Source organism: Macaca mulatta, chromosome 1 (genome assembly GCF_049350105.2).
Source record: "Macaca mulatta isolate MMU2019108-1 chromosome 1, T2T-MMU8v2.0, whole genome shotgun sequence".
Classification (NCBI taxonomy): Eukaryota; Metazoa; Chordata; class Mammalia; order Primates; family Cercopithecidae; genus Macaca; species Macaca mulatta.
Window position 1 is genome coordinate 147,998,322 of NC_133406.1, and position 24,958 is coordinate 148,023,279.

The window sequence follows — 24,958 nt, forward strand, 5'->3', positions numbered from 1 at the left end:
GGTTCAAGTGATTCTCCTGCCTCAGCCTCCCAAGTAGCTGGGATTACAGATGCACACCACCATGCCCCTCTGATTTTTGTATTTTAGTAGAGATGAGGTTTCATCATGTTGGCCAGGCTGGTCTCAAACTCCTGACCTCAAGTGATCCACCTGCCTTGGCCTCCCAAAGTGCTGAGATTACTGGCTGACCTTTTTTAAAAAAGTTTTTCTTTTGAAAATTTTGGCTAAGTGTGGTGACTCATATCTGTAATCCCAGCACTTTGGGAGGCCAAGGCAGGTGGGTCACCTGAGGTCAGGAGTTCGAGACCAGCCTGGCCAACATAGTGAAACCCTGTCTCTACTAAAAATACAAAAATTAGCCAGGAGCGGTGGTGCATGCCTGCAGTTCCAGTTACTCAGGAGGCTGAGGCAGGAGAATTGCTTGAACCCAGGTGGCGGAGGTTGCAGTGAGCCGAGATGGCGCCACTGTACTCCAGCCTGGGTGATTTAGAGTGAGACTCTGTCTCGAAAAAAAAAAAAGAAAGAAAATGTCATTATCGGTTTCTTAAATAAAAAAAAATTACAGGAATTGTGTTTAGGTTTGAAAAGATAAAATGATAAAAATAAATGGGTAAACATTTTCTAATTCTGGTTGACTGTTGTACAGAAAATTCTACAGAATGAAAATCACAGGAAAGGCATAGCAGAACAAGTTAGCAAATCAACATTTTTCAATAAAAGATATTTAAATTTTAAAATCCAGAGTTACAACAGCATGCTAACAATAAAAGACAAAAGTTGTCCCTGACAATGTTCTTCAATTTTCAGATTAGATTTGAATAAGATAAAGAATTATGAAAGAGAGAAGGCAAGAGTAGCTTTGCCAATACAAACTTGAAACAAAGAAGGACGCTCTCAAGCACAGACACATATCAAAACTTTAAAAGATCAGGATGAAAAAGACTCTGGGTCAAGAAGTAAGCTGTGGGAAAATGTAAAGGAAAAAATATATATATACATAAAAGTTGAAAGCAAGGTCATAGATGGGAATGAAGAAAAAAGACGAAAAGTTAGTTTAGTCTTAGATACCATCTTTTAGTTAGAATCTAGCCAATATAGCCATGGGGCTGTCTCTTGCATCAGAAGTAAAAATAGGTGTAAGCTCAAAAAATTAGAACAATTTAACTTTCAGGTATTTCATACTTTCTCTTGGAGTTTTAAGGCAATTATATGTTTTTATACTACTCTGAAGCTATAAAGAATATACATCAACAAATAAATATCTCTTATTTGTGCTCAATGCCCTGGTGACTAAGGTAGTGACTATTAACCAGGAACATTTATTCTGAGAGTTAAGGGATGTGTTTTGAGAGATGGCCATACCAGGCAAACAATACCATGAGGAAAGTTTAGAAAGAAAATCACAACTTGGAATTTATATTAATGCTTTAGATGTTCTTTCAAATAATTAAGTAACTGGTAAATTATTGGTTTTGAAATCCTATAGGACTATAAAAACCTTTCAACAAATGTAATAGGCACAATCTAGTTGACAAAGAAGCACGGTATCTGAGATGGAGGCTGTGTTTATGTCCTATTTCAACAGGTTAAATTAGATTTCCTCGGGAGGAACAGCTGTACAATAAATCATACAGATCAAACACATCATCTTACCATCACAAAAGAAAAAGCTGAACAGGTCAAATATTTCTTTGTGTGGGCTAGAATGGGACATTTACATAATGCATCAGCACAGGAAGTCCAAGAGCTCCTATCACCTGGTTCACTCCTAATGTTTCTATTAACATAAATATATAAATGGTAAATGATACTGATTCAACCATACCTCTGTTCTTCCTTTAGCAGTTGAAAATCGGGATGCCTGTAACAAGAACACAGAAATAAAAATTAGGCTGGGTGCGGTGGCTCATGCCTGTAACCCCAGTGCTTTGGGAGGCTGGGCAGGCAGATCACGAGGTCAGGAGATCGAGACCATCCTGGCCAACATGATGAAACCCCATCTCTACTAAAAATACAAAAATTAGCTGGACATGGTGGTGTGCGCCTGTAGTCCCAGCTGCTCAGGAGGCCGAGGCAGAAGAATCGCTTGAACCGGGGAGGCAGAGGTTGCAGTGAGCCAAGATTGTGCCACTGCACTCCAGCCTGGCAACAGAGCGAGACTCCCATCTTAAAAAAAAAAAAAAAAAAAAAAAATTAAAGGACAAAGTACTCTCAAACTCATCAACAAGAAATCTGGATTAGTCTCTCTCTTACTCAAACTTTACTCACTTTTCAGGGTTAAGTTCAAATTCCACTAGCCCAATAAAGTTTTCCTTGACTAACTTGGACTAAAGTAAATCCCTTCCCTAAATTCCAGAGTCATCATTGTCTGTACAATTAACACAATTAATCATGAACTCCTTTATGGCCTACTACTAGAACCATTACCTAAATGTTTAACTTTTCTTTTTCTTTTTCTTTTTTTTTGAGACGGAGTTTTGTTCTTGTTGCCCAGGCTAGAGTGCAATGGTGTGATCTCAGCTCACTGCAACCTCCACCTCCCAGGTTCAAGTGATTCTCCTGCCTCAGCCTCCCCAGTAGCTGGGATGACAGGCATGCACCACCAAGCCTGGCTAGTTTTGTATTTTTAGTAGAGATGGGGTTTCTCCATGTTGGTCAGGCTGGTCTCGAACTCCTGACCTCAGGTGATCCGCCCACCTTGGCCTCCCAAAGTGCTGTGAATACAGCCATGAGCCACTGTGCCTGGCCAATGTTTAACTTTTCGTATGTTTAAGTCTGGTTTCTTAACTAGACTTACAAGCTCCTTAAAGGCAGAGACTGTTTATAATTCTGTTGGATTTCCTTTACGTGGTCAGTAAGACTTTTTGCCTTAATTTCTTAGAAAGCAGTTACACTGGAGTAGTAGCAACCCCCCTGCCCTCACCTCAGCCTTCCACAGTGCTGGGATTACCAAGTGTGAGCCACCACATCCAGCCAGACCTTACAATTCAGTAGAAGAAAAATGCATGTTCTAAGAGCTTTACAGATATTGATCCTCATAACAATGGTGTAGCTACTAATATTATCCCCTTGTTATAGATAAGGAAACTGAGTACAGAGAGAATACGCAATTTGCCCAAAATCACACAGCTAGTAAGTGGTGAAGCCAGGAATCAAACCCAGACAGTAAAGCTCATAATAACTACACTGTTATTCAAGACAGTTATGTGTTAAATGCCATGAGAGATGTAGAAGCTGCTACAGGAAATCAGAGAAGAAACACTTCCTCCTGAGTCAATCAAAAGGAGTTTCAGAGAGGTGTCATTTCAGCAGGGCTTATAAAGATGGATACAGCCTATATATAAAGGCATTTGAGGCTAATCCCATGAATCTCACTCTGGGGTATTTACTCTACAAACCTCTCCCTTTTTCTCTTTTTTAAAAGCATGTAATCATGTTTAACTCTACCCAATCTCTTTTAAAAAAAAAAGTCCTTCGATCACACAGCCCCTCCTCATTTCGTCGTAAGCCTTTATTAAAGAAGTCTGCCCTTGTCATTTTCAACTTCCATATTTCCTACTCAGTTATCAACGTTCTGCCTTCTGGAATCTGTACTCATTACTCCCCTGAAATGGCTCTTGCTGGATCACCAATTACTGTAAGACGGCTAATAGATATTTTTCAGGTTTTTTTAAGGTAGAGGGAAAATAATCAATATGAAAGGATATCTCAAAGGAGGCAGAATACAAATAAATCATAAAGCAAGGCCCAGGATAGAAAGTGGAATCAGCAAGATAAAGGAGGGTACTTTATCAGCAATGAGGCAGAGAAATGAGAGCCCATACGAAGAAAATGATGTTGAAGGAGATTCTGCTGGATGCCCTCAATTGGTTCAGTAAAGTGGGTTAAACTATCTACTACGGTTGGCTCAAAGTTTGAGAGTAGAAAAGGTCTATTCTAAAGTCAGTAAGAAAGAAAAAAAAAGGTGGGAAAAATATAGTAGAGAGAACAGGGCCAAAGGAATACAAAGAATGTAGACTTGGCTATCAGACAGACCTGGGTTTAAATCCCAAATCTATATATAATTAAGTGTCCTTGGGTGCATCACCATACCACTCTGAGCCTCAGTTCCACCATTCATAAAGTGAGTAACATAATATTTCCCCAGGGATGCTAAGAGGACTGAATTAAATGAGATAGCTTATCTAAAGTGCTAATGGTCTTATTTGAGAACTTTCCCCAAAATGTTCAGCAGCTAAATAGGAAAAAAGTATGACTGGAGGTTGGGAAGGTGGACATGGCAGAAGGTTAAGGGAGAAAGAATCTACAATTGTTTAAGAGGACACTGTAATCGCTGACTGTAGAGTTCAAGAAAACAAAAGTAAGAGGGTCTGCTAACTCAGAAGAATAGAGCTAGGCTAGAGATAGGAGGTCAAAATGAGGTCACAAAGCAGACTTGGGAGTGATAGCTGCAGATTGAGATAGAGGTTGTGGTCAGAGACGGGAAGCTCTTATTTCAAGATCTTGAAGGCAGAATAGTTCCAAACAAGAATGAGGTCCAAGTGTAGCTGAATCAAATGGTAATCAAAATGTATAAACATTACTGTAAATTATGAATGCAATTTAAGACAGCTTTATGCAACATCTCCTGCTATATACAACCTGTTATTTTTTGAGAATTAAAAGAAAATTACATCTTTAAAGAAGGCAAAGGAAAAAATCAGCATTACTTACCATATGCGAGGTGTATTTTTTAAATTGTGGTAAAATTTACTGTTTAATACATTTTTAGGTACACAGTTCAGTAGCATGAAGAACATTTACGCTGTTGTGCAACTGTCACCACCATGCATCTCCAGCACTTTTTCATCTTCCCAAACTGCTAGGTGGTTTTATACATTATTTCATTTAATCCTCACACAATTTACAACTCTATTTTTATTTTTATTTTTATTTTGAGACAGAGTCTCACTCTGTTGCCTGGGCTGGAGTGCAGTGGCGCAATCTTGGCTCACTACAACCTCCGCCTCCCAGGTTCAAGCAATTCTCCTGCCTCAGCCTCTGAGTAGCTGGGATTACAGGTGCCCGCCACTATGCCCAGCTAATTTTTTGTATTTTTAGTAGAGACAGGGTTTCGCCATGTTGGCAGGCTGGTCTCAAACTCCTGACCTCATGATTCGCCCGCCTCGGCCTCCCAAAATGCTGGGATTACAGGTGTGAGCCACCGTACCCAGCCTTCAACTCTATTTTTACAGATGAGGAAACAAGTTTTGAGGGGTTAAATGACTTCCTGAGATCGCATAGCTAACAAGTAGTAAATCTAGGATTCAAATTAGGCCAAGCTCTTTCTATATCCTGTTGCCTCTATTTAGTGTTAGAAAAAGACCCAAAAAAAAGTTGTAAGGATACCACCTTTGCTTAATCCCTTTCACAGGAACTCAATATACTTTACAAACTATTTTCTTCTCCTTTGTGTAATTCTTCTGAGAACTAAACTCAACATTGTTTCTAGATGTTAACTATCTTAAAGGAACCTTAAATACCTTCCCTGATCCCCAGTTTATAAAGAATGGTACCTGACACTGAAATAAACTAAACAGTCAATATAAAATTCCAGTTTGTTTTTGTTATGTGTTGTTTTAGAAAGAATGAAGCACCAAGTTACATTGCTCTTTCTTTTCTATCCTTTCTTAGATGAAATCCAAATTCCTTTTGTTTGAAGAGAAAGTGCCATTTCTCTTCCAGCTAAGTATTTTCTATTCTCTTTCCACAATTTTTGTTGTCCTGAAGACAGTTATGAAAGCTCAGTTTAAAAAACAAAAATATGTAACCATTCTAGTTAAAGAACGCTTGTAAGCTGTTTCTTCATAAACATTTTCATCTTACTTTCACTAAGGTATAAATTAGATGACTGGTTTTCATTTTAGCAAAGTAAATCTAAAACTAGAAATAACTTATGCCAAAGAACTTAGTGGATATACATACATATTTATATATATGTGCATATATATCACTTAGAGTATGTATGTTATATATAAACCAGCAGAAGCAGCAGGTATGGTGAGAACTTGTCAAATCTATTTTGAGACATGTTAAACCCTGTTTCAGAAAGCTTTTATTCTGCATATCAAGCAACAGAGGTGGCTGTTCAGGAAGAGGTTGTAGTTGTTCTGCAGAGGTTTTTGGCTTCCGCACCTCTGAGATTCTACTGTTTACTGCCAAGAAGCAATGTGTGAAATCCCCTACTCTGGACCAGATGATGGCGCTTTTAGCTCTGTCAGCATTAACCATTCACCCCAATTTGATCTTTAAAATCATAATTTGATTTTCAATATTTGTCCTCCTTTCCTTAAAGATTTTAGGTTACAATTCAGGAGACTTCTCACCTTCAAAGGCTTATCAGAGCCTACATTTAGCCAAACAGGATTTATAACTGCAACTATATAATTACCTATATGAGCACACTGTCTCAGAGGATCAAAACTCAGTGTGGTCTGTTTCTGGCCACCAAGTGGGTAAAAAATTTCTAACTCACAAGATGAGAAGGATCATAGTGCGTCACGACCCAGACCATTCTAGGTCAATGTTTTGTCTCTAACAGGGTATCAAGAGACATTTTGTGAGTACCACTGTTAGTCTCCATGACATTACGGATATACTCCAGATATTTTACATACCTTAAAGATGAGGAGCTAGAAAACCTCCAAGGCCCTTTCTGACTCCAAAACCTTGATAAAAGTATGGAGGTGGAATTTGTGAATTTGTCTAAATCTTAAATTTATTTAAATATCTGTACCAATGAGGTAGTGAGCTTACTGTGATATAAAGATACTATTCTTATAAATGTTAAGGGATATTGTTTGGTTTTGGTATTATAAAATCTGGTAAATAAATTTATACAAGCATACCTTGTTTAACTGTGCTTTCCTTTATTGCGCTTTGCAGATATTGCATTTTTTTACAAATTGAATGTTTGTGGTAACTGTGTCTGCCAGGCTATCAGCACCATTTTTTCAACAAAATGTGTTCTCTGTGTCACATTTTGGTAATCATCATATTTCAAACTTCATTATTATCTGTTATAGCAATATATGGTAATTTTTGATGTTACTGTTGTAATTGCTTTGGGGTACCATGAATCAAGCCCACATAAAATGTCAAACTTAATTGATAAATATGTGTGTTCTGACTGATCCACCAACCAGCTGTTCACCCATCTCTCTTCCTCTTCTCAGGCCTCCCTATTCCTTGAGACACAACAATATTGAAATCAGGCCAATTAGTAACTTTACAATGGAAGACTCACTGACATTGAATACTGCTTTTCCTTAAATTTTTTTTTTTTGAGATTGCAACAAGATAAGACCTCTGTCTCTCTGAAAAGCTAATTTTTATTTATTTATCTATGTATTATTTTGAGATGGAGTTTCGCTCTTCACCCAGGCTGGAGTGCAGTGGCACCGATCTCGGTTCACTGCAACCTCCACATTCCGAGTTCAAGAGATTCTCGCACCTCAGCCTCCCGAGTAGCTGGGATTACAGGCGTGAGCCACCATGCCCAGCTAATTTTTGTATTTTTAGTAGAGACGGGGTTTTGCCATGTTGGCCAGGCTGGTCTCAAACTCCTGACCTCGGGTGATCCACCTGCCTTGGCCTCCCAAATGGCTGGGATTACAGGTGTGAGCCACCACACCCAGCCCCCCCCCCCACTTTTTTTTTTTTTTAATTTATTGAGATGGAATCTCACTCTGTTGCTCAGGCTATAGTGCAGTGGTACCATCTCGGCTCACTGCAACCTCTACCTCCTGGACTCAAGCGATTCTCCTGCCTTAGCCTCCCAAGTAGCTGGGATTACAGGTGCATGCCACCACCTAATTTTTGTATTTTTAGTAGAGACGGGGTTTCACCATGTTGGCCAGGCTGGTCTTGAACTCCTGACCTCAAGTGGTCCACCGGCCTTGGCTTCCCAAAGTGCTGGATTACTGGTGTGAGCCTCTGCGTCCAGCTGTAATCTAAGATTCTAACAGTTGTGAGATCCATTTCAATAGCACAGGTGTTAAAAATGTAAAAATATATGCAACCTAGAATAAATAAAACGCATTACTAAATGCAAAAAAAAAAAAAAACCTCAAAAAACAGCAGCAGCAACAACAACAAAACCCTTACAATGGCCTCTGAGTGTTCAAGTAAAAGGAAGAGTCACACATCTCTCACTTTAAATCAAAAGCTAGAAATGATTAAGCTTAGTGAGGAAGGCATGTCAAAAGCTGAGACTGGCCAAAAGCTAGGCCTATTTTGCCAGTACACAAGTTGTGAATGCGAAAGAAAAGTTCTTAAAGGAAATTTAAAATGCTAGTCCAGTGAACACAAAAAAGCATAACAGCCTTATTGCTGGTATAGAGAAAGTTTTAGTGGTCTGGATAAGTTAAACCAGCTACAACATTCCCTTAAGCAAAAGCCTAATCCAGAGCAAGGTTCTAACTCTCCTCAATTCTGTGAAGGCTGAGAGAGGTGAGGAAGCTGCAGAAGAAAAGGTAGAATATAGCAAAGTTTGGTTCATGAGATTCAAGGAAAGAAGCCATCTCCATAACATAAAAGTGCAAGGTGAAGCCACAAGTGCTGATGTAGAAGGTACAGCAAGTTATCCAGCAGATCTAGCTAGGAGCACTGATGAAGATAGCTACACTAAGCAAATTTTCATTGTAGACAAATCAGCCTTATATTGGAGGAAGATGCCATCTAGGGATTTCATAACTATAGAGAAGTAAATATGTGGCATCAATGCTTCAAAGGACAGGATGACTCTCTTGTTAGGGGCTAATGTACCTGGTAACTTTGAGTTGAAGCCAAGGCTTATTTATTATTCTGAAAATCCTAGGGCCCCTAAGACTTATGCTAAATCTACTCTGCTTGTGCTCCATAAATGGAAAAGCAAAGCCTAAATGACAGTACATCTGTTTACAGCATGGCTTACTGAATATTTTAAGCCAACTGTTGAAACCTACTGCTCAAAAAAAAAAAAAAATTCCTTTCCAAATATTACTGATTATTAACAATGTACCTAGTCACCCAAGAACTCTGATGCAAACGTACAAGATTAGTGTTTTCATGCCTGCTAACATAATATTCATTCTGTAGCCCACCGGTCAAAGAGTAATTTCAAGTCTTAAGACATACGTTTCCTAAGGCTATAGTTGCCATAGTGATTCCTCTGATGGATTCGGGCAAAGTAAATAGAAATCCTTCGGGGAAAGGATTCACCATTCTAGATGTCATTAAGAACATTTGGGGCTGGGCGCAGTGGCTCATGCCCGTAATCCCAACACTTTGGGAAGCCGAGGTGGGTGGATTACTTGAGGCCAGGAGTTTGAGACCAGCTTGGCCAACATGGTGAAACCCCATCTCTACTAAAAATGCAAAAATAAGTCGGGTGTGGTGGCGCATGCCTGTGGTCTCAGCTACTTGGGAGGCTGAGGCACGAGAATCGTTTGAGCCTGGGAGGTAGAGGTTGCAGTGAGCTGAGATTTCGCCACTGAACCGGGGAGGCAGAGGTTGTAGTTAGCCAAGATTGCGCCACTGCACTCCAGCCTGGGTGACAGAGTGAGACTCTGTCTGAAAAAAAAGAAAAAGAAAAAAAAAAGAACATTTGGGATTCATGGGAGGAGGCCAAAATATCAACATTAACAGGTGTTTGGAAGAAGCTGATACTAACCCTAATGGATGACTTTGAGTGGTTCAAGACTTCAGTAGAGGTAGTCACTATGGATATGGTGGAAATAGCAAGATAAGAATTAGAAGTGGAGCCTGAAGATGTGACTGAATTGCATCAATATCATAATCCAACTTGAATGGATATGCTTCTTATGGATGGGCAAAGAAAGTGGTTTCTTGAGATGGAATCTACTCCTGATGAAGGTGATGTCAACATCGTTGAAATGGTAACACAAGATTTAGAATATTCCATAAACTTAGTTGATAAGCAGCAATAAAGTTTGAGAGGACTGACTTCAACTTTTTTTCTTGTTTTTTGTTTTTGAGACAGCGTCTTGCTCTGTTGCCAAGGCTGGAGTGCAGTGGTTTGATCTAACTCACTGCAACCATGAATTCCTATGCTCAAGTGATCTTCTAGTCTCAGCATCCCAAGTAGCTACAAGGACTACAGTTGTGTGCCACCACACCCAGCTAATTTTTTATTTTTTAAACATTTTGTAGAGATGGGTCCCGCTGTGTTGCCCAGGCTGGTCTCAAATGTCTTGCTTCAAGTGGATCCTCCTGCCTTGCCCCCAAACCATGTTGGGATTACAGGCATGAGTCACCGCTCTTGGCCTGACTCCAATTTTGAAAGATGTTCTACTGTGGGCAAAATGCTATCAGACAGCATCTAATGCTACAGAGAAATCTTTAGTGAAAGGAAGTCGATCAATGCAGCAAACTTCATTGGTGTCTTATTTCAACAAATTGCCACAGCTACCCCAACCTATAGGCACCACCACCCTGATCAGTCAGTGGCCATCCACATCAAAACAGGACCCTCATCAGCAAAAAGACTAATACTCGCTGAAGGCTCGGATGATCAGTAGCATCTTTAAGCAATAAAATATTTTAAAATTAAGGTATGTACATTATTTTTTAAACATATAATGCTACTGCACATTTAAAAGACTACAGTATAGTGGAAACATAACTTTTGCAGACACTGGGAAACAAAATTCACAATTGCTTTATTGCTTTAGTATAGTGGTGGTCTGGAACCAAACCTGCAATATCTCCAAGATATGCCTGTACTTACTGGCTTTCACAATAATGTAAGAAAGACCAAATTAGGTCAAATTCAATATTCTGTTTCCAAACGGTGTGTAAGGTCATGGCATCCTCAGTGATGCCAAGTTCAAATTGTTCAGGACATGCTCTAAAACATCCCTGGTTTTTCTTCATAATTTAAAAGCTTTGATCTGTATTTTATCAGCCTTCACTTTTACAGACTAAAGAGATCAAATTATTAAAGTCAGTAACTTTATTCAAAATTCTTAAGACAGACCTTTCTACAAGGTAGTATGTTTCTCTAGTCTTAAGCAGATAATTTTAATTTTCATCATTTTAATAAATATTTCCTTATGTAGAAAACTTTCTTTACAGTAGCAGTGACTAATGACACAATTGGCTTAGAACTGTAAATCATTAGAACCAAAGGGAACTTGGAAGTTAAATGCAACCTTTCCCTTTTACAAATGAGGAAACTGAGACTCAGTGTTGAGAAGCGGGTTTCCTACGGTAAAACAACCAAAAACCTGAGCTACATCCAACAAAACAGTGCTCTTCAAACTGCAGATCAGGACCAATCAATTAAGTAGGTTGCTGCTAATGTTTTAAAAAAGCAACAGAGTAGAAAATATCAGAGGCATTTCATGTAGTAAGGATAATATTGTTTCACAGAAGTTTTGTTTTAGTTTTAGTTATATGCATATATGAGATCATAATGTAAAATGCATTTATTATAGTGGTCGAAAGTTTGGAAGTCATTGCAGTAAGATATCTAATCTTTTGGGTGAATTTAACAATTTATTCTTAGTCTCATTCTGTCGCCCAGGCTAGAGTGCAATGGTGTGATCTTGGCTCAATGCAACCTCTGCCTCCTGGGTTCAAGCGATTCTCCTTACTCAGCCTCCCAAGTAGCTGGGGCTACAGGCGTGTTCCAGCACTCCTGTCTAATTTTTGTATTTTTAGTAGAGATGGGGTTTTGTCATGTTGGCCAGGCTGATCTTGAACTCCTGACCTCAGGTGATCCACCAGTCTCGGCCTCCCAAAGTGCTAGAATTACGGGCTTGAGTCACCACACCTGGCCATAAAAATTTATTATTATTTTAAAATTATGATTATTAAAATTACTATTATGATGCAATTTATTATTTATCATGACTCACTGTAAGCTAATAAAAATATCTCTGCATTAAATATTATATGCCACCATTTACAAGAAGCAATTTTTTCCTCCCTAAAGGAAGACTGGCTCAGGATGTTGTATCCCATACCACATGTGAACAGACTTTCTTTAAAATATCACATTTCTGTAGAGCTTAAATGTGCAATAGCCAGACAAGCTTTTAAAAATATCAAATTCTAGAATTCTGATCCTTAGCACGGGTAAAAAGATGTCTCTGAAAAAACAGTGACCTCTAGTGGATTAATTAAATAGCATGGACATAATCCCTGCCCCTAAGAATTTGGAAATTAAGGTAACACAAATGCACCCATATATAAAAGATACTGATACGGTTATACACTGACAAGTGTTATATGTAATTAAGAGCTATAGTTATGCTATACAATGAGGCAGATGCATATATATAGATTATTCATTGTTTCCTTCTAATCAAGTGGAATATAACAAATAGAATCCTGGTCTCATACAGATCACTAGTTTAAGAAATACACTTAATGAACGGGTTGGATTAAATCTCTCTAAGAACCCTTTTAGCTCTTTAATTATGATTCCTTCTTCTTTAATTCATTTTGTACACCAATATCAGATTAAATTCTGCTCAAAAACATTTGATGGCTCCCCAGTACTTGAGGGTTTACCACACTCAGTCTGGCCCTTTGTTATTTATCTATTGTTATCTTCTCGTTTCACGAATTTCAAGTCAGCCAATGTTCAATATCCCAACCCATTCCCACAAGTTTATTTTCTCACTTTTGCTCACAGTTTCTCATTATGCAACGTCCTAACCCTGCTCATTTATAGGCCAGGTCCCCATTAAAGTCAACACAAATGTGTTTAATTCATGTTCTGCCATCCAGTGATTGTTAAATTCACAGGCTGGGTTTTATACTTGTATATGTGTATGTGTATGTGTGTAGCTTGCCAGGTACTAAGCACTTACTGCACAATTTGAATGTAAATTAAGTTGATTCATTTAGATTAGGGAAACAAAGGCTTTTTTGTTTGTTTGTTTTTGTTTTTTGAGACAGAGTCTGGCTCTGTCACCAGGCTGGAGTGCAGTGGCAGGATCTCGGCTCACTGCAACCTCTGCCTCCCAGGTTCAAGCAATTCTCCTACCTCAACCTCCTGAGTAGCTGGGACTACCGGCACGTGTCACCAAGCCCAGCTAATTTTTGTATTTTTAGTAGAGACAGGTTTCACCATGTTGGCCAGGATGGTTTCAATCTCTTGACCTCGTGATCTGCTCGCCTCAGCCTCCCAAAGTGCTGGGATTACAGGCATGAGCCACCGTGCCTGGCACAAAGGACATTTTCATCTTTCTTTTTTAGTGAGGTAGTGAAGGGTATATAGCTAAGGTAGAATTTCAAGAACTGCAAATATAAAGTGAAAGGGCTTCAAGTTTTGGGGAAAAGTGAGCATTCTGAATATAGGACGGTAAGATTTTAGGAAAAGGTTAGAGGAAGACCTGTTTTACTTCATTTTATTTATTTATTTAATTTTTGAGAGTCTCACTCTGTGGCCCAGGCTAGAGTTCAGCAATATGATCTTGGCTTACTGCAACCTCCGCCTCCCAGGTTCAAGTGATTCTCCTGCCTCAGCCTCCCGAGTAGCTGGGATTACAAATGCCCGCCACCACACCCAATTAAATTTTGTATTTTTAGTAGAGACAGGGTATCACCATATTGGCCAGGCTGGTCTCAAACTCCTAAGCTCAAGTGATCCGCCCACCTTGGCCTCCCAAAGTGTTGAGATTACAGGCATGAACCACTACACCAGGCTAGAAGACTTGTTTTAAATTAGCTAAAGGAAGTACCAATACCTATGCTTGAAGAAAACAGAGATGGCAGGAAAGGTAGTTTGGTAAATGGTTTTGAAACAGTTGAGGTAGATAATGAGGATGGCACAAAGGGTTAAATTTAAGATGTAGAGAAAATCTCTTTGGAAGCAAAGTTAAGGATAACTTGAGGAAACACTGGTTTCAGTGGGGAATAAAATATGTTGCTCTCAGAGGACTGGGGAAGTAATGGGCAGCTCTAGTGACAGAAATATTAAGAAAGGAGAAAAAGAGTAAGTAAAAAATACTCTTAGCTTCCCAGTCATGTTGAACAATGCCAATCTTTTATTTTCCCAACAAGAAGGCTGACAGGCTGGTGGTGAAATGATGAACAATTTAGTCTTCATTACGTTTAACCCAATTATCAAGGGCGCCACAGTGTCACATTTTCCATATCCTAAACCACACAGGATTGGATTGGCAGGCAGAGGTGTCTGCCATCACACGTGCTGTCATCAGCATAAATGATGTTATTTGAATTGAGAGTGGTGTTATCTCGCCTTACGCATCAGAAAAGACTTCAAGGTTTTCGGCTTTTTTTTTTTTTTGAGTCAGAGCTTTTTAGTTAACCTGCATCTCATTATGTTTAGGCCATTAGTTTATTTAGCATAGTTCCTATCTTACGACAAGTAACACTGCCTTGTGTTGTTATGATACACTCTTTCAAACATGAATTTATTTTGGGCATTATCTCATTAAGCCTTTGATTGGAATTTCTAGGCAATGCAGTCGTAACAATAACTTGTTACCTTTATATTATCATGCCATTTCACCCTCAATAATAAAATTTTCTTGACTTTAGCACCTGGTAAAACATTGCAAGTATTTAAATCATTTCCCAAGAGGCTAAACTCCAGCATTGCTCATAAACTTTTTGTACAAAAAAAAAAAAAAAAAAAATTACTTTTTAATTGTCTGTCTTTAAATTGATAAAATAGTGTATTGATTTTTATAAAGAGTAAATGAACCTGAACTTTTTAACCTTCCTCACAGCAGCGTTCACTTGGATCCTAAGACCCAGTAACTTCTGAAAAAATGTAACATTCTTCCTCCAGGATTATCATATTAACAGGATTCACAGACATAACTAGCATCACAGGGCACCGGAGTTAAAGTTCTGATTTAGCAATTAAAGCTAAAACAACAAACAAATAATATTTGTATGTATGCATTTTCTGATTTTAAGTGTAAAATCCTTAATAGCTATGCTTAAAATATAACCATTTCCCCATAATTAAAGTGTATAAAATGGTCACTTTTTACAGAAAACTAGACCTACTCTCAGCTAATCTCAAAAAGCAGAAACAAATTATTAGAATAGAATATATGAACAAATGTGTATACACAATGACTTAAATTACCTCTCTTCTTCTCGAACCCATACTGGAGTTTTGGGAATTTGTGCTTCAAAAAACTTAGATGCTTGATAACAAAAATTGCTGCAAAAAGACTGAAAAGAACATTATAAATCCAGTTTTTTTCTTATTGTGAAACATTACCTACATACAGTTGAGAGTATAAAACATAAATGTATAGTTCAAAGAATAAAATGGAAACCTATAGATCTACCACCCAAAGTAAGACATAACATACTGAACCTTTGAAGGCCTCTATGTGCCTTCCCAACTGCATTGCCCTCCACGTTCCCCAGAAGTAAGCACTATCATATATTTGATGTTAATCATTTCCTCATTTCCCTTCAGTTTTAGCACTGTGTACATAACCCTATTAAAAATATTCAGTTTTTCCTATTTTTAAACATTTTTTTGAATGGAATAATACTGTTATACATTCTTATCTTACTTCATTCACTTATTAAATTTTTTTTTTTTTTTAGGGACAGGGTCTGATTCACTGTAGCCTCAAACTCGTGGGCTCAAACAATCCTCCAGTCTCAGCCTCTTGAGTAGCTTGGACTACAGGCATGCCACCACACTCGGCTGTTTTATTTTTTTGTGGAGATGGGGTCTCGATTTGTTGCCCAGGCTGGTCTCAATCTTCTCTCCCTGGCCTCCCAAAGTGCTAGAATTATAGGTGTGAGCCACCGTACCTTGCTACTTCTTTTGTTTAAAATTATGTTTTTAAGATTCATTCAAGTAGTTGTAGCTTATAAATTTTCACTGTGTACTACATTCCATTGTATTAGTGTATTACACTTTACCATTTATAGACAATTGAGTTGTTTTCAATTTTTTTGCTATCACTACAATGTTACTATAAACCTTTTTTGCAATTAAAAAATGTTTAAAATTGTGGTAAAATATACATCATATAAAATTTATCATCATAACCATTTTTAAGTCAGCACAGTGGCATTAAGTGCCTTCACACTGTTGTGTAACTATTACCACCATTCATCTTTAGAACTCTTTTTATCTTACAAAACTGAAACCCTATACACTAACTTCCCATTCCCACCTCTCTTAATGATCATTCTACTTTCTGTCTCTAGTAATTTGACTTCTCTAGGTACCTCATGTAAGTGAAAGCATATAGTATTTGTCCTTTTGTGCTGGCTTATTTCACTTAGCATATTATTTTCAAGGTTCATCCACCTTGTAGCATGTGTCAGAATTTCTTTCCTTTTTTTAAGGCTAATATTCCATTGTGTGTATATACCACATTGTTTATCCAGCTATAAACATTTTTATATATACATGCTGGTGCACATGTGTAATAATTTTATTAGGGTTTATACCAAGGAATAGAAAGGCTTAATTACAAAGAATGTGCAAAGACTTCACCAGACAAGTGCCAAACCATTTCTCAAAAAGGTTGCACCAATTTTGATTCCCACTAGTTGCAAAAAGATTTCCTAATATTGGCCATTTTGTGGGCTGTGAAAACATAACTCAATGTGCTTTTATTTGCTATTTCTCTGATTACTGATAATATTGAGCATCTTTTCATATGTTTATTAGCCATTCAAGTTCCTTGTGTAAATTTTTCTATTAGTTTGTGTGTCTTTTTCTTATAGATCATATATTCTAGATATGATTCTATGGTCAGTTACATGAAATAACAACATTCTGCTTTGTGGCTTCTCTTTTCATTCTTTTTTTTGAAACTTCTGATGAACAAAAATTTAACATTTTAATATAGAAATGTTTATCAGTTTCTCCTCTTTGGCCTAAAATTTTCCATCTTATTTTATAAAGTCTCTCTACCCCAAGTTTATATCTTCCCATATTTTTTTTCTTTCTTCTTTTTTTTTTTGAGATGAAGTCTCGCTCTGTCGCCCAGGCCGGAGTGCAGTGGTGCGATCTCGGCTCACTGCAAGCTCTGCCTCCCAGGCTCATGCCATTCTCCTGCCTCAGCCTCCGGAGTAGCTGGGACTACAGGAGCCCACCACCACGCCTGGCTAATTTTTTGTATTTTTTAGTACAGATGGGGTTTCACCATGTTACCCAGGATGGTCTCGATCTCCTGACCTCATGATCCGCCCGCCTCAGCCTCCCAAAGTGCTGGGATTACAGGCTTGAGCCACGGCACCGGCCTATTGTCTTTTTTTTTTTTGAAGACAGTGCCTCGCTCTGTTGCCCAGGCTGGAGCGCAGTGGCATGATCTTGGCTCACTGTAACCTCTGCCTCCCAGGTTCAAGCGATTCATGTGTCTCAGCTTCCTAAGTAGCTGGGACTACAGATGCGTACCACCACATTTGGCTGATTTTTGTACTTTACTTTGTAGAGACAGGGTTTCGCCATTGCCCAGGCTGGCCTCCAACTCCTTGAGCTCAGGTAATCTGCCCACCTTGGCCTCCCAAAGTGCTAGGATTACAGGTGTGAGCCACCATGCCCGGCCTCTCCCATAGTGTCTTCAAAAAGAATCTACCTTTTACATTTATGTCTTTAATCTACCTAAAATTGATCTGTGTGTACAGACTGAGATAGGCATCAATTTTCATTTTTTTTCTATTTGCATAACTAATTGTGCCAGTATAATTTATTGAAAAATCCATCCTTTCTCTACTGATCTACAATACTCCTGCTGTCATATATCAAGTGTCTACATATGTGTTTAGTCTGTTACTGACTCTCTATTCTGTTCCATGATTTATTTGCCTAGATTTGTGCCACTATGCACTTTTAACTTTTAAATGTTAAAGTCTTAATTGAAGCTTAAGCAAAACAATTTTTAATACCTTGACTGAAATATTTACAAATAAAACCAAACTTTTAACACCACTATTTTCTAACCAGTAAGATTTTAAACAGTTTCTTTTAGAATCCTATTTAATATCATCAAAAATTAATTGCCATTCCTTGTTAGGATAGTGGTTAGTAAAGAAAAACAATTAATTGCGACGATGAAAGCCTTTAAACTCACCTTTCTTTCAGTAATATCATAGACTTTATTGGTCTTGGTAGAAATTTTATATTTCTGTTTTGGTACCTAAAGAAAAGAAAGTACAGCTTACAAAAGAATCCAAATAATAAACATGAAACTTATGTTACAAATCTACATATCATATCATTGGCCAATCCATGCCTTTAGTTCATGACCTTAGGTTTCATTTCTTATTCTTACAACAAAGTATTTTGCTAACTGAAAATAAGAAAAAAAATGAGTTACTTACAATTCCCAGCTTCTTCTGACATAAAGGATAACCACAGAGTTTGACAATAGAACGTTCATCCACGACATCGCTGTAGTGAGCAGGTGTAATGAACTTCCCCTAAAATGAAATGAGAGGGTTATTTCCTCCTAGTTTAATAGAAAAGTTCATTTATCAGCTCTGTAAGCCTCATCGATCTTACCTGAAAACACAGGGATAGCAATAGTACCTCCCTCATAAGTTAGATAAGTTAGAGGTTAGAATTAGAGGAGAAAATAAAGCAAAATCACTTAGAGAAGTGCTCAACATATAGTAAGCATTCGAAAAAAAGTTATTAAAAAAAAGTCTGCCACAGTAGTCTCTGCATCTTTGTAGATTATATAGTTAAGTGAAATAATTCTGAGGCATGAGGAAGAAGTGATGCTATAGCTATACACAAGCTAAATGACAACAGTATCTTTTATTTTTAAAAAAACATTTAAAAAATTAAATAACAAAGTAATAAAATATAATTTTACCTATTTTTTAAAGCATAATCTTTAACAACAATGTATTTCAAAAGTGTCATTGTGACTCCTGAACAGTCTGTGCAAAATTTTCCCACTTCTGAAAAATCTGTACAGTGGTGAGGTGATGGTTATAAGCTAACATCAAATAGTTTCCTTTGACATCTTCATGTTCAAATAATCTTGATTCTTGTTCTTAACTTTGAGATCTTTTAACAAATTTTTCTGTTTTCACAGGGACTGAAATACTTTTTATTGAGAGTGATATAAGTTTTATGTTTCAAATGAAGCATATTTGCTTTTGTCTTTTCTGGTGTCATCATATATGCAGATACTGATGCAGTTACCTGTGTCAATAAAAATATGACTTGTCATGTTCATATTCCTGTTGTAGAAAAAGATCTATGGACTATACTAAGAAGTGTTTTTGTAATAGAAGCTTTGAGTTTTCATTTGCTCTCTTAAGGATTACGAGAATATAAAAGAAATTTCCATTCAAAATTTTAATGTAGTGAAGCTGTTTAAAAATTTTTTTATTCTCAAATTTTTATTTAGACAGGGTCTCACTGTGTTTTCCAGACTGGTCTCAAACTCCTGGGCTCAAGCAATCCTACTGCCTTGGCTTCCCAAAGTGCTGGGATTACAGGTATGAGCCATCCTGCTTGGCCTAAAAAAATTTAATGTGCGCCGGGTGTGGTGGCTCACGCCTGTAAGCCCAGCACTCTGGGAGGCCGAGGCGGACGGATCACGAGATCAGGAGATCGAGACCATCCTGGCTAACACGGTGAAACTCCATCTCTACCAAAAATACAAAAAAATTAGCCGGGCCTGATGGTGGGTTCCTGTAGGTCCAGCTACTCGGGAGGCTGAAGTAGGAGAACGGCATGAACCTGGGAGGCAGAGCTTGCAGAGCCGAGACTGCACCACTGCACTCCAGACTGGGCAACAGATTCCATCTCAAAAAAAAAAAAAAAATTAATGTGGAACTTAATTCTCCTGTTTTATAGTCATAAATGATCTGTATTTCAGGTTTTTGAAATATGAAAATTGATGAAATTACATTGACAAAAATAATATTCTTCTGTTACTTAAAATAATACAACACAGAATATAGAAAACTGGAATTGCAATCATAGAACAAACTGAAGAAAATCAAGTGATATTAGCAGACTGGTTAAAAGAACTACGACTAAGGGCAAAATATACTTGCTTTTTCTTTTTTTTTTTCTCCCTCATCCTCATTTTTCTTTTTTTCCATTTATTATTTATTTGTTTTGAGACAGGTTCTAGCTCTTGTTGCCCAGGCTGGAGTGCAGTGGCGTGATCTCAGCTCACTGCAACCTCTGCCTCCTGAGTTCAGGTGATTCTCATGCCTCAGCCTCCCGAGCAGCTGGGATTACAGGCATGAGCCACACCTGCCTAATTTTGTATTTTTAGTAGAAACAGGGTTCCACCATGTTGGCTAGGCTGGTCCCAAACTCCTGACCTCAAGTGATCCAACCACCTTGGCCTCCCAAAGTGCTGGGATTACAGGCATGAACCATTGTGCCTGGCCTCTTTTTGCTTTTTAATTGACAATAATAATTGTATATATTTGTGGGGTAGTATGTGATGTTTTAACACATGTATATGTTGACCAAATCAGGCTAATTAACATATCCATCACCTCACATATTTATCCTTTATGGTGAGAATATTTGAAATCCACTCTTATTAATTTTGAAATATACATTACCTGTCATCACCTTGTTATGTACTTGTTATTTTTCATTAGTGCATTTTAAAGTCATTATACAAGGAATGCATGATAGTTGTTTATTTTAAAATGCATGAATTATATAGATTGTTATCTGCATCTAATGACTGAGAACAAATTCAAAGATTTTAATAATGCAAAGAAGTTTCATGTTGCACAGATTTAAAGATGTTATACTACAAAACTAATAATTTGTCAACTTAACACATACACACTCCATTAGGAACTCTTCTGTAATATTCTCTTCTAAAAGCTGTTCAACAATATGTAGAGCTTTTCTTTCAAATTCAATCTTCTTTCTCACAGCTGCTTCTAGTTCTGCTTTCCTAAAATTTGAAAGAGAAAGTTAATCTACTTATAAGCTTCATGTCCAATATTCCATTTTTTAAAATACAACACTAACCTAACTCACTATTTTGCCACTTAAATTTAAACATATTTAAAAATTTTTTTGAATAAAAATATTTATTTATTTTTAGTTGTAAAGACAAGGTCTCACTATGCTGCTTAGACGGGTCTCAAGCTCCTGGCTTCAAGTAATACTCCCACCTCAGCCTCCCAAAGTGCTGGGATCACCAGCATAAGCCACCATATCCGGCCAAATTTCTATTTTCTAATGCTGTTACTTTTGATCCAATACTTTTCAAAAAGGAAACAAGCTACTTTTTGCACTGCACATACAGAAATCTTTATATACTCTTTGTCTGGTTAATGTCTACTTAGCATGCAGGTCTCAGCATAAGGCTTTCCCTGAAAACTCACAACTAACCTCCTTGCCACCCACTTCCAACTAAATTAGACTTGATTATTCTTTCTCGTAACATCACAGCCTTTTCCTTCATAGTGCTTATCACAATTTGTAATTATGTGTTTATGTTAATTAACTATTATTTATTCCTCTGTTCCACTAGACAAGAATTGTGTCTATTCTGTTCACCATATCTTCAGAGCCTAACACAGGTCTGGTATATCTTATACTCAGTAAATAATTTTTGAAAGAATGAGTAAATTAAGACCAAAGTCAATATAAGATTAATAAGTCTTCACAAAATGAAAATCATAGCTACATATACTTTTAATACCCTTCACATTCTATTCCTCTTCTAAAACTTTGTGTGATATGTGGTAATATCTTGCCTTTTGAGAACCAGAACTAGTACAAGACAGCTTTTTTCTTTTTTTGAGACAGAGTCTCACTCTGTTGCCCAGGCTGGAGTGCAGTGGCGCGATCTCAGCTCACCGCAAGCTCCACCTCCCGGGTTCACGCCATTCTCCTGCCTCAGCCTACCGAGTAGCTGGGACCACAGACGCCCGCCACCATGCCCGGCTAATTTTTTGTATTTTTAGTAGAGATGGGGTTTCATCGTGTTAGCCAGGATGGTCTCGATCTCCTGACCTCGTAATCCACCCGCCTCGGCCTCCCAAAGTGCTGGGATTACAGATGTGAGCCACCATGCCCGGCCAGGACAGCTTTTTGATGAAAATCTGGACTTGATGTAACAAAGAACAGAAAAGGTTTCTTGGAGTGACAGAGAAACTTGGAGAGTGAGTCTCTGGCATATAAAGCAATAAAAGGGGAGTGTACCTGAAGTGGTGAAAAACAAACACCTTCTACAGACACTCACGCCTTCACTAGCAGTCTGAGTGCTTAGTTTGGTTTTCTTAAAGCCTGGAGTAGAGGAATGTTAACAGTCTATGTGAGAATTTATAGGCCTTCCCAGATCTTTCCCTTCCCTCTCATGATAATTTTCTCTAAAAATAAAAAAAGGTAACTATTAGTTTTAAAATTGGTACAAGTAATATGAGATAAGTAGATATGCCATTGTAGTTGTCCATGTAGCTGTCATACCTTTTAGAAGCATCTTCTTGTTTCAAAGTAGTTGTCTGTTTAGTACCTACAACAAAAATACAGTCATGTGCCACATAATGACATTTCGTAAACGACGGACAGCATACAGACAGCGGTCTCATAAGACTAAAATACTGTATTTTTACCGTACCTTTTCTATGTTTAGATATACAATTGCCTACAGTACTTAGTACAGTAACATGCTGTGCAGGTTTGCAGCCTGGGAACAATAGGCTGTACCATATAGCCTAGTGTGTAAGTAGGCTATACCATCTAAGTTTGTGTAAGTGCACTCTATGATGGTCACATAAGGATGAAATCGCTTAACAACGCATTTCTCAAAATGCATCCCCGCAGTTAAGCTACACATGGTGGCAGTAGGTCAGGCCTACACAAACACATTAGGTACAAGATAGATTCCTACACAAATAACAAACTAGACGAATTTTTCTTCTTTTCCACCTATTTTATGTCCAATCGTGTGTAAATCAAAATGAAATAGGTAAAGGGCAAGCAATTTGTTTTTGCAAATTGATTACTGTCTAATTTTTCTTGGTTAAAATGTATCTCTTTGGGGATTGAATTTTCTTCTGTATCATAGTTGCTTAATTAATCATTCCTGAAAATCTGAGATCTGGGTACTTTTTAGGGAAACCTCTCTCTCCGTCTGCCAAACGTCCTCTTTGGGAGAAGAGGGGAGTCCGGCACCTCAAAGAACCAGGCACCCAAGCAATCTGGAAAGGAGGACCGGTCCTAGGTTCAAGACCAGCTGCCAACGCTGCCCTAGTCACTTGCCCCGAACCCCGGGGACCCTAGGCCTGGGTTCCCGGCGCCTCCACTGTACTTTCTCTCAGAGGCTGGGGCCATGGCCCGCGTGAGGGAAATCTTGCAACACTGGCGTAAAGGGGTGAGGGCCGGCCAGGAGATCTTTCCCAGGGGGAGCGGACGGCGGTGGGAAGCTTTCGGCCTTCTCTACCTGGGAGAACCCCTCCCCTGAAGCAGCCTTTCAGGATCGCCCGTGCGCTTCGGTTTAGAACTCGAGATCGGGGTCCAGCTTTCAGGGTCCCAAAGTGAGAAGACATCCTTGCTCCTACCTGTGGCTTTTCGAGAGCGGCGAGGAGCCCCGGCCTTGCGGCCGGCAGAACCCGGCCCAGTACAGTCCGCCATCGGGGAGAGTAGTCTGCGGAACCCGGACTAGCTCCGGCGTCTCGCCCCGAAGCCCCGCCTTCCTACGCGTAGCGCGAGGCGGACCCCGCTGGCGTGGGGCGGGGCCAGAAGAGCGGGCTAAGTGGCCGGAGGAGGTGGCGGCGGCTGGGAGAGGCGAGAGATCTGGCTGGTAAGTGGAGTAGTGGAGAGGTTCGGGGTGGCCAGGGCTCGCGGTTGGCCGTGAGCCGCGGCGGACTTGGTGCCGCGGGCCGACTAGGCCACGCGAGGTGGTGGAGCCTGCACACCTAGGCGAGCAGGAATCGGAAGACATGGCTTCCTCTGATGCCGCCAGCACGCGCGCTGGGGTGTTATTCGGCTTATAGCGCGCTGCGCTGAGAACCGGGCTGACCCGCGTCACTACTGAGGGTTTGGGGCTGAGCCTTGCCTCCGGGAGAAGCGATGGTCTCCTCCTGAAGGCCGCCGTTGCCTTGCCTCCGTGTGATACAGTGATTTCACTAGCTGGATTGATCACTTTGGGTACTGCAACTCCTAGAGAGAAATGGGATGGAGGGCATCTGAATCTTCACCCCCTATAGATAAACTTGTGTTGCACCCCAATTTTTGTGAGGTGAGACATTAAAAAATCCCCTAATGATTAGAATTTTGATTTCAGGTCCACCTTTTGGAATTTTTTTTTCATAAAAGAAGTACTTTGCTTTTTAAAAAGCCCTTTAGTTCGTATTTGCCTCGCCTCTTGGGAGTACTCGGGAGTTTTTTCTTTTTTTCCTTCAAAATAGCTTTCAAAACTATGCTCCTAGAAAACTTAAAAGATGCAATAAGGGCTTCTTAAAAAACACTTTATTTTCTTAGACAAACATACTAAGATTCAGTAATAACATTTCAACCTTAGAACTTTACATTTTCTCCTAGCATGCTATTGGACCAAAAAACACAACAACAAAAACTTTCCATTTTCTTTATTGTATTTACTAGTAATTTATCACACTGAAACATAACTTTTGAATACTTAAATGTAATATCACGGATATTTAACAGTGTGTTTTGTATTTGTAGATTTTAGCGTCGAAACTGGGAGAAATAGGAATGGCTGTAGAGGAACTTCAGTCTATAATAAAGAGATGTGTAAGTATTTTTTTAATTTTTGTAAAATTAAATACCTTTCAAAATATGGGAAGGGCACAGATGGTTTTTAATTATATTTGTGGTCACTCAAATTGTTTATCTTCTTTAATCCTTGCTTTTTTTGACCTGTAAAGAACGTGAGTGGGGGAGGCAGATTGGATTATTTCTCCAGGTGACATACTTATCTAAATAACCTTTTACATTTTAATCCTGATCCTTTTCATAGGTTTCACTGGTACAGTAGATTTC

At 38.7% G+C, this 24,958-nt stretch overlaps 2 protein-coding genes across 6 annotated transcripts in view; one reads left to right on the top strand and one right to left on the bottom strand.

Annotated features, from left to right (window-relative positions):
- Positions 1 to 23,623, bottom strand: part of RPAP2 (RNA polymerase II associated protein 2) — an 88,127-nt gene extending 64,504 nt beyond the window's left edge. The window contains 7 exon segments of one of the 2 annotated variants that reach the window (NM_001257890.1): positions 1,826 to 1,861; positions 15,116 to 15,204; positions 18,081 to 18,146; positions 18,331 to 18,429; positions 20,783 to 20,897; positions 22,421 to 22,466; positions 23,515 to 23,623. In NM_001257890.1, coding sequence (NP_001244819.1) covers positions 1,826 to 1,861; positions 15,116 to 15,204; positions 18,081 to 18,146; positions 18,331 to 18,429; positions 20,783 to 20,897; positions 22,421 to 22,466; positions 23,515 to 23,587 — 524 coding nt within the window. In that variant the 5' untranslated portion in view covers positions 23,588 to 23,623. 2 annotated transcript variants of the gene reach the window in all.
- Positions 23,624 to 23,693: 70 nt separating this feature from the next.
- The window catches only part of GLMN (glomulin, FKBP associated protein), a 59,693-nt gene continuing 58,428 nt past the window's right edge, over positions 23,694 to 24,958 (top strand). For all 4 annotated transcript variants that reach the window (XR_013400625.1, XR_013400626.1, XM_001099081.5 and 1 more), the window contains exons 1-2: positions 23,694 to 23,756; positions 24,641 to 24,709. Coding sequence is in view for 2 of the 4 variants with exons in the window: in XM_001099081.5 (XP_001099081.2) it covers positions 24,671 to 24,709 (39 nt within the window). In the remaining 2 variants the exon portion in view is untranslated. The remainder of the gene's footprint in view (positions 23,757 to 24,640; positions 24,710 to 24,958) is intronic.